Source organism: Limulus polyphemus, unplaced genomic scaffold (assembly GCF_000517525.1).
Source record: "Limulus polyphemus unplaced genomic scaffold, Limulus_polyphemus-2.1.2 Scaffold6829, whole genome shotgun sequence".
In the NCBI taxonomy this organism is placed as follows: domain Eukaryota; kingdom Metazoa; phylum Arthropoda; class Merostomata; order Xiphosura; family Limulidae; genus Limulus; species Limulus polyphemus.
Genome location: NW_013672439.1, coordinates 25868 through 36016, shown reverse-complemented (window position 1 = coordinate 36016; position 10149 = coordinate 25868). Strand labels below are relative to the sequence as shown.

Genomic DNA, 10149 nt, shown 5'->3' with positions numbered 1-10149 from the left:
TTGATGTTTTGAGCTGTTTTGTGTTTAGAACAACATATACTAATTTTTGAAGTATCAAATTGAACTTTTGTTCAATAAAAATCTTTCAAATGCGACTGTAACTTTTTTTTTCTCCAAAACTTTGTCTTCAAAATAAGGGTGCGTCTTATATTCTGAAAAATAGGGTACAATGAGTTAGAGTACGTCCCATTGGTTGGTCATTTGGCACACTCACATTTTTCATTTAGTGCCACAAGACCCACCAGTTGGTCACGTAGTACAGGGCACCTCAATAAAACCTAACACTTTCATCTATGACATTTATATAAAGCTGGAAATGTTTATAATGTATTTGACTCCACAATGTTTACATTACAATACATTACAGCATCACTTTACATCCAGACAAACTAGGCTGGATTCATGTAATCTATCCCAATCAAAAGAAACCAGTGAAGTACCCTAATGATGTTTGCATCCTGTAAAGATCGTGTCACAAAATCAGGAAAAGGAAAATGTTCCCATGAATATCAAGTGCAAGACATTCAAAAGAATAGCTCACACTAATGGTATGACAGAATCTGATGGGTCAATCACGTCATGGGTTGCTCCCGTCAAAAAAGAAGCAGCTGTTGTGTAAAAGATAAATATTTTTATGTTTGCAGAATACGAGAACTTAAAACATAGTTAAAATATAACTGAATTTTACATGTGTCTTACACAAAACAGAATTATGTCATCAGGACAGTTAAAGCAAAGTTAGAGACTCGTACCTTATACACCCTTCAATCAAACTCAGATTCATAATATTCCATACACTATACAAAAAAACTACTGTTTGAATAATTATGACATAAATACACTAACTTACCCTGTCTTCAAATGGTATTAAGGTATTAAAATAAACACCAGCTCCATAATCTTGCTGCATCCGGTTGACCAGATGGGAACCACCATATTTTAAGATGGAATAGTGTGATCTATTTAGTTTGAGATTATTCTGATGCCAAGTCACTGGATTATTGACAGCCAAAATCAAGTCAATCATATTTTTCTGACAGTCATATGAAAAAAAAAATGAATTGCAAGATCAAAAACTGAACAAATAAAAAACAATATTGTCTTAAATGAATTTAAGACGATACATAGAGTGAGTGTAGTTTTATAGGTTTTTCTTAAAGTGTTCTATAAAGTACAGGACAGGAACTTCTGTAAACACACATTTTAAAAAAATGTTTACTTGTTGGAAAAGGTTCTGAGATGAGTTATAACAACGATTACAGGTTTGGGAGGTTATCGTATACGAATAGGATGAAATCTCTTGACATGTTTTCACTACCGATGAGAAAGGTTCAGAACACAATAGACCTTTACAGAACAAGGCCACGATATCTTGTTCTTTTCTCCTAGTGTCTATCATATTGGATGGCAGTGCTCATAGACAGGGTTATCTTTTTTTACAGATTCTCATAGCTGTAGTTTACCCGTTGTGAAAAGTATTGTTTAACTATCACACTATTTATTAATTACTGAAATTATTCACATATCATCTATATGGACACTGTAGAATAATTTATTTAATTACAATGTTATCGATACTGACGTTAGATTAACCCAGGGTCAGTCAGACACTACTGTGGCATAGACCGAGAGGCATACAGGCTACATCACAATGAATAAATACCACTAATACCCGATACTGATGACAACAAGTTTTATACTCATAGTAGTGATTGTGGGAGATGAAACTCTTTGAAATCACTGTATCACATTGTTAACAATACAAAATTTACTAACGGGTCTAAATGCACATTAATTAAGTTAATGCCCAAACCAACAGTTTTAGGTTGTTTGCTACATCCTTAGCTTTGATTAATTTCACATTTAATTATTCAAAACAAAAAAAATAAAAACTATCTGCACTTTCATTAATATGAAATCATAAGAGAAAAATTCTAATTTAGTGTGTGATAATTTATTATCACATTATATAGCCAACTGACAAAAGTTTTATATCTAAATATTATACCAGACTAATAATTGTTAATATTTAGCACACTGATAATTTATATTTAAGTGCTAGTAATTGTGTCCTCCTGTGATTCAGTGGTAAGCTTAACGACTTATAATGTTAAGATCCTGAGTTCCATTTCCCATGGTGGACATAGCGCAGGTAGTCCATTGTGTAACTCTGCAATAATTAATTATAATTTATATTGGTGTAGTATTAGTATTACAACTAGTGTCAGTAGTGCCAGTACCATAAATTCACAAATTAAACATTCAAGTCTCACCTGATTTTCATTATATCCTTCTTGTCTGAAAACACCGGAACCATATGCAAACGCAAAAGATATTTCTTGGGGAAAAATAGACAAAACTCGATGTAATAAATCAGGAGCGCGTAAACTACTCTTTCCAACTACGGAGGCTGCCATGCTTAAAGTCAAATTTCCTCTAGCGATGATCTTGAGAATTACTAAAGTATTTAATATTTCAATTTTGATCTTATATACTACATTATTATTTTCGCATTCTTTATATATATATGTATATATTGGTAAACCAGTGAGACTACGGTCCACTATAATGCAAATTTAATTTCTTTAACCAAATTACGAACGATAATTAGTAGGTCTACTTATTTACGTGTTAAAATGTAAACCAATACCCGGGTTCTCTAAGTGGTTGAATGTAAAGTTTTACCTTTGTGTAAACCTCGGGTCCGAGACGACTCGTTTGCTAGCAGCTGTTTCAATTAGTCATTGTTTGATTATGTGACCTGGGAGGATCAGGTACACCTTGACCTTTACCTCCCTCCTTGGTTCGGTTCTTGAATGTTGGATGAAGCCCACATTAATTCTTCAGTAGTATACGGTCCGGTAGCTAGAAAAAACCCGTTCTTACATCATGCAGTTACTGCATGCGCGTACAGGACACATTTGCACACGTGAGTAATCCTTTTCAGGCCGTGTCCATGACTGTATAACGTTGTTTTTTTGTTTTTGCGATATAAACTTCTATCTTTTTTGGGGAGGGTAGCAGTTTCGGAGAAGGGGTTTTCTGGACATTCCCGGATTCCCAAGGTGTGGGGTGAAAATCTTTACCTTGGTGTAAACCTCAAGACCGAAGCGATTCGTTTGGTACAGCTTAGAAATCAGTGCAATCAGCGGTTTAGGAGGAGTTACAAGACACACAGACAGATATAGACACTGAATCTTATTATATAGATATATATATTCTTTCTAATTCTGTGTGTAGACTCTGAAGTTTGTTTAATCCCACTTTAAGACTTTGGCCTATATTTGCAGCTTCCGTTTCTACCTAAAGTATAGGATATGATCTTACTGCTACTTACTGATCAACTTATACGTTATTTTTTTATCATTTACTCACTAATCTACTATGTATATTGTGAATCTTGTTTATTTCCACAAGTCTTAGATCTTTTGCTATACTTTTTTCCGTTCTTGTTTTTCCGGCGATATTTTTGAATTTATCATAAAGCTCTCTCTTTTCCTGTCTTTAACTTTAATGTACAACTTTTATTCTTATATTTGTTACATTTCTTTATCATATTCTGTAACTATTTCCTTTTGCCTATATGTTTCTTTCTGTGTTCTGTCTTATTAATGACAGACATTTTTTATCCAATTTCTCTTAGTTTCAGTAAGTGCATAGTTTGTTTTCCTATCATGTTCACTAAATACTGGAATGCTCTTACCTTTAATTGTGAACCAAGTACCGCTAAGTATTTAGTGTGCCTAGAATGTGAATCCGACCTGATGCCACAAAACACATTCCGCACTTTGGAGTTATGGTTGTGCTATAATAATCAGTCAAATAGCACCCACTATTCGATCAGGCAACAGTAGTGTTGACTAGCTGCCAACCCTATTCTCTATCAGTTCAAAATTAGGGACGGCTGTGGGCAGAAACTCCTTGTGTAACTTTGTGCGAATTCTGAAAAAATCATTAGTTGTGTTTGACATTTAATAATTTATTATCAAGTAGTTTGTCACTTAAAAAAAAGATGGATTAGGCCCTTGTTTTTACTTGCTTGTATTTTGTGTTTCCGTAACAAAACAGTATTAGTGAATTTTACTTTCTGACTTCGAGGTTTGTTTTATTTGGTTGCTTTTAAATGTTATGTTTACAGCATCTAGAATCTTCTATTTAAACTAATCATTATCATAGAGTTTAAGACTTATCTGCCAAATACAGTAAAATAAATGGTACATACTGAATTACTTTTAACCACGTTGGAGTAAATGGAAGTTTCCGAACGTAACTTGGCGCGATTTAGCAAAGACAGACTTTACTATGAAGGAGTCCGTAGTCTCAAATTTAAGGGTTATCACTAGTTATACTTTATAATTACGCAAAAAGACTTTCATTATTGACTAATTCAAATCCAGATTTTTTTGAGAAGGTGTATAATAAACGTTTATTTAATATATGAAGTTTGTTCATCACTACCACTGTTAAAATGACTTTTGACCCTAGAGTTATTCGATTCACCAAACTGTAAATGTTCTTTTATGCAAACGATTCAAGAATTCATCGTCTGCTGACAATAAAAACAAGTGAAGTTGTACGCTACGAAAGACAATATTAGTATAAGAATCATGTTTTTTTTTAGAAACTTACTTCAACAAAGTCAAGACTGGAACAATATGCTGCTATTTTAAAGTTTTCACTAACTAATCCCTCTTTTAAACAATAATTTATAAACACTAACTGAATAAATAAAAACTGTCCTCGATGTAGGTTTATAAATAAATCCGCCATTACATACATACAATGATAATATTGCGTGGATCGGCCTCCTTTATTGTACTGACGGTTTCTGAAATTTGATTTTTAAAATTTCAGTAAACATTACCCGGTTATTTACTAACATTATCTTTGTTTCATAAGATAGTGCCCCCTTCCCTCTCAGGCCCGGCATCACCTGGTGATTAGGACTTGCAATCTGCGAGTCACGGGTTCGAATCCCCGTCACCGAACATGCTCGTCCTTTCAGCAGTGAGGGCGTTATAACGTGATTGTTAATCCCACTGTTCGTTAGTAAAAGAGTGGCCCACGAGTTGGCGGTAGGCGATGTTTACTAGTTACCTTCCCTCTAGTCTATCACTGCTAAATTAGGGACGGCTAGCGCAGTTAGCCCTCGTGTAGCTTTGCGCGAAATTCAAAACAAACAGTGGTAAGACTGGAGGCTTATAACGCAAAATACCGGGTTTCGATACCCGTGGCGGGCACAGCACACATAGCTCATTGTGTAACTTTCTGCTCAACAACAAACAAGACACACACAAGGAAGTTTCTACATTTCCTCCCTGGGAATATTTCATTGAATCAGTTGACGGCTTCAATTAATGAAGGTGGAACTAATATGGATTTCTATGTATGACGTAAAGGATTCCTTTAACTAATTATGAATAACTCAAGGGGGGCTGACATCGTGAATCATCACTCAAAATAAACCAAACCTTCCTGTAATGGTGAGTGAAACGTGTGAGCAGAAACTTGAGGAATGAGATATCTACAAAACTACTTTCGGAGACGAAAAGACGGTAAGTTTCTATGTTTGTTACTAAATATCCATTCTCTTTAATATCACACCAACAATAAACAGATTAACGCTCCAATAAATAAACCCGATCACCATCCTCATCTATCGTGTATGTCTATATATATACCACTCAGAGTAATCATATACGTGGTAAATACCAGTTAATTTAACCGTGCCTCTAGAACACAGACCAGTCACTCTGACCGTACTATCAGAGTCGCATTAACACACTATAGTCAAACGAACTACACCAGAAAGCTCCTTCCTCATTCATTGTATAGGTATACCGCGCATAATAATCATAAATACAGAAAGTACCAGTTACCCTGACTGTATCCTGAGAACATATACCGGTTACCCTGACTGTATCCTGAGAACATATACCAGTTATCCTGACTGTATCCTCAGAATATATACCAGTTACCCTGACTGTACCCCAAAACATATACCAGTTACCCTAACTGTAGCCCAGAACATGTACCAGTTACCCTGACCGTACCCCAGAACATGTACCAGTTACCCTGACCGTACCCCAGAACATATACCAGTTACCCTGACTGTATCCTCAGAAACATATACCAGTTACCCTGACGGTACCCCCAGAACATGTACCAGTTACCCTGACCGTACCCCAGAACATATACCAGTTACCCTAACTGTAGCCCAGAACATATACCAGTTACCCTGATTGTACCCCAGAACATATACTAGTTACCCTGACTGTATCCTAGAACACAAGTCGCATTAATACGCTAAACATGGGATATACCAGTTAACTAAACATACGAGAAAACTTATCAATGAGGCCAACTGTACAACAAATATAATTCATTCTAACCGTACAAGAAGTGAACCAACCGTACATCATATACTATTCAAATTAACCGTATAAGAAAACAAACCAATCAGACAATTCGCCTCCTCTACATTGTTTGCATGGGGTGATCTGGGTGTGCTCTTATAAACGTGTGAAAATATATATTAAAGGGTTTTAGTGTCGTTCTTAATAAGTAAATATATTTTATATCCCCCTGTGGTTCAACAGTAAACGTGAAGATGTATAATGCTAAAATTCGGGTTCGCTCCCTGCTGTGAGAGCAGTATAGATGCCCATTATGTAGCTTTGTACTCAATAATCAACAAATAATATATTGTTACGTCTCCGTTCGTTAGTTGATTTTCCGTAACTTTGTTCCCACGAAACTTTAGCGACACAAGTTCTTTCTTAATAAAACTGGTTTATTCTTTCTGAATATAACTTTACGATACACTTTATTTCAACAGTCGCTCTATAACAACGAACAATACTTTCTGACTGCAGTTCAATTACTCACTACCTACACACATTGTACCGTCACGTTGTGAGCGTCTTATATATATACCAGACTAACATATATCTAGTAAATGCTAGTGCATTCGCGAAAGAACAAGATATTTCTAGAAAATAGGTGGCGTGACACTAGTCACGTGACCTCGCTGACGCAACAATATATATATATCAATGTTGCTTCTAGGATTTTTCTCAAGTGGGCCAAATCCCCTCACTGACTTCCAGAGAGTAGGCCATCCATGTAATGAAGCAGGTATGAACTTCGCGAGTTATAAAAGTATAACATTATCAAGTAACTTTTACTTGAAGAAACGTTGAATTGAATCATTGCAATTAATTTCATCTGTGTATTTACTGAAAATATGGTAAGTAAGCTAAATGTGATCAATGAATCCACTTTCATCGAAACATCTACGTATTCACTGACAAAACTTATACTATAGTCATATTTTATGCGCCTTTTTCCTTTATTTATCTCTATTTTTGCTTCGTTTTGATGGGAAAATATAGTAATGTTTTTGAAAATTAAACGCTTTTTCAACGTCTTCGCACTTTTTCACTTTTTTTTTCCGCCATTTTCAATGATCGATATCCCATAATAACAAGGGAACCTCCCGCAAAAACAAATGACGTCGTAATACAGCCAATCACATTCGTTTGCATATCCAAATAAGCTAATTACTGTACGGAATGCTCCGGTAATGATCACGATCTATCGTTATGAAGTCATTCATAGTATATTTCGAAAGGTCCCCCCTGTAGCACAGCGCTATGTCTGCGTACTTACAACGATAGAATCCGGGCTTCAATACCCATGGTGGGCAGAGAACAGATAGCCCATTATGTAGCTTTGTGCTTAATTACAAAAAAAAAAAAAAATATTTCGAAGGGCGGGCGCACACGGACAACTTAAATTCGTATTTCTATATTTTTTAGCGTGAATTAGTACGCAGGCAAACGATAATTTTCCGCCAGTGGCAATCAAATTAAAGCAACACTGTATATATATATTGAGACACCTATTTTAAATCAACTGTTTGATCCATTAAAGTTGTTAAAAATCCACTGCGCTACTGAACGCGATTGTGTTATGTATTCTGAGGACCAACAAGGCGTAGCTTCTGAGAGTGTTAACCGACTTTAGTTTTCATCTAGACTGAACGAACAGCTTGTATTATCAAGTGTACAAACCTATCAGTTGCACTAGAGACCTATGACGTATGTGCATGAGCAACTACGAAACATCCGAAATGCTAAGTAGTTTTTTGTAATTAATGTCAAAAAATACTTCCGCATTGTACGGATTCGACGCTTGATATCTGAGGTATTATGGGTAAATTAGAAACTGGTACTTGTTCCAGGTGTTGGAGGTGTTCTAGTCTACATGACTAGAGGGCAGCTAGTCATCGCCAACTCTTGGGCTACTCTTTTACCAACTAAGAGTGGGATTGACCGTCACATTATAACGCCCCCACGGCTGAAAGGGCGAGCATGTTTGGTGTTACGGGGATTCGAACCTCCGACCCACAGATTGCGAGTCGAGCGCCCTAACCACCTGGCCATGCCGGGCCAAGCGTGTCAGAGTAAAATTAGTTATTGTTTAACATTCCAAGCACTGGGGTACAAAAAAACTCATTCTGCGCGTAAAAAATAGCTCCAAAATGTTTAATTTACCAAAGTTTCGGTTTGTGCCTCTTTTTATGGGTTCTAGAGTAATGCGTTTCACAGCAACACAACTGGCCGAAAGATGACGAAAACTGGGAAAGTTTATAGACTAGCTCCTTTGAAAGTTTTACAGTTAAACCGACAGGTTTTGGATGCAATAAACACGATGGAATTCAATGAACAAACAGAGCAACTGAACAACCAACTTACACGACCTACTGTCGTTAGCCTTAATTTCTTCATTTTGTTTTCTACTCCTTATATTTAGCTACCAAATTCATTTTCGATTAATCTGTTTTAAGTGAGCCCAAAACACACTTCTAGCTGGGGGCACTAATACCCATCCTTGGGTGACTAATTTCATAAGAAATCTCATATGGTCAACAGTACTCATGCGGGTGGTTTATGAAGGGCATCTCCTCATAAGCATCTTTTAGGGTTGGGTACTTTGAGTGTAATGTTATGATAGTGTTGCGTCAGCGAGGTCACGTGACTAGTATCACGCCACCTGTTTTCTAGAAATATCCTGTTCCTTCAAGAATGCCCTAGCATTTACTAGATATGTGTTAGTCTTGTATATATATAAGACGTTGACAACGTGACGGGGACAACAGTGTAGTAGTGAGTAATTGAACTGCAGTCAGAGAGTGTGTAATTGAACGGAGTATTGTTGAAGTCGAGCTCGCGAGACGTGAGTTATAGCGTTTGTATAGAGCGACTGTTGAAATTAAGTGTATCGGTAAAGTTGTATTCGGAAAGAATAAACCAGTTTTATTTAAGAAAGGACTTGTGTCGCTAAATTTTCGTCGGAGACGTAACAATATTGTACGTTAACATAATATAGATGGATTTAAAAAAATTAAAGTTTCAACATAGTACAATTAGTATATAAAATAATGTGTCTTAGCCGTCTTATTATCCGCAAGATGGTATATCAGTGCCCTCTATGTGCGAGATAATTATTGTATTAAATAGAGTATTACTGTCTTTTTTTGGGGTGTAATGTATTGTGTTAGTGCCAAGTTATGTAAGAGATTTGATGTACTACAATGCCTTGTATTGTGTGTATAATATATTGTTGGTGCCTCAATTAGTTTATATCTAGAGGGATACTCAGCAGAGCTCTCACCTCCTCCACGCTAAAAATACGAAAATGTGTCCGTATGTCCTTCGTTATCATTTTTGACTGAGCTATAGAGCAAAAATAGTGTGAAAAATTGGTATCCCTGTTATCAGATAGTGATTTTTTTTTGGATTTTTGTGATCTTTCTGTGACCTTGACCCTCCAAAAATTAATCACTTCTAAGTTGGGTCCAAATTCATACCAACTTTCGTCCAAATCCATTCAGCCGTTTTCAAGAAATCTTGCTGAGAAACACACAGAAGTGAAACATAACCTATTAAATAAAGTGCCTTGTTGTTATGTGTAACATATTGTTACGTCTCCAGTCGTTAATTAATTTTCCGTAACTTCGTTTCCAAGAAACTTTAGCGACACAAGTCCTTACTTAATAAAACTGGTTTATTCTTTCCGAATATAACTTTACGATACACTTAATTTCAACATTCGCGCTAAAACAAACACTATAACGAACGAAAG

General features: G+C 36.0%; 2 protein-coding genes across 2 annotated transcripts in view; one reads left to right on the top strand and one right to left on the bottom strand.

Annotated features, from left to right (window-relative positions):
• The window catches only part of LOC106474110 (phosphatidate cytidylyltransferase, mitochondrial-like), a 7305-nt gene extending 4864 nt beyond the window's left edge, over nucleotides 1-2441 (bottom strand). Inside the window, exons 1-2 of the mRNA XM_013934800.2 lie at nucleotides 2274-2441; nucleotides 851-1033 (exon numbers count right to left, since the gene is read on the bottom strand). Of these exons, the coding sequence (XP_013790254.2) occupies nucleotides 851-1033; nucleotides 2274-2417 (327 nt within the window). The 5' untranslated portion in view covers nucleotides 2418-2441. The remainder of the gene's footprint in view (nucleotides 1-850; nucleotides 1034-2273) is intronic.
• Nucleotides 2442-5488: 3047 nt separating this feature from the next.
• LOC106474109 (ras-like GTP-binding protein RHO) overlaps nucleotides 5489-10149 on the top strand; it is a gene marked incomplete at its 3' end in the record, with an annotated part of 26906 nt that continues 22245 nt past the window's right edge. Inside the window, exon 1 of the mRNA XM_022402485.1 lies at nucleotides 5489-5555. Coding sequence (XP_022258193.1) covers nucleotides 5516-5555 — 40 coding nt within the window. The remainder of the gene's footprint in view (nucleotides 5556-10149) is intronic.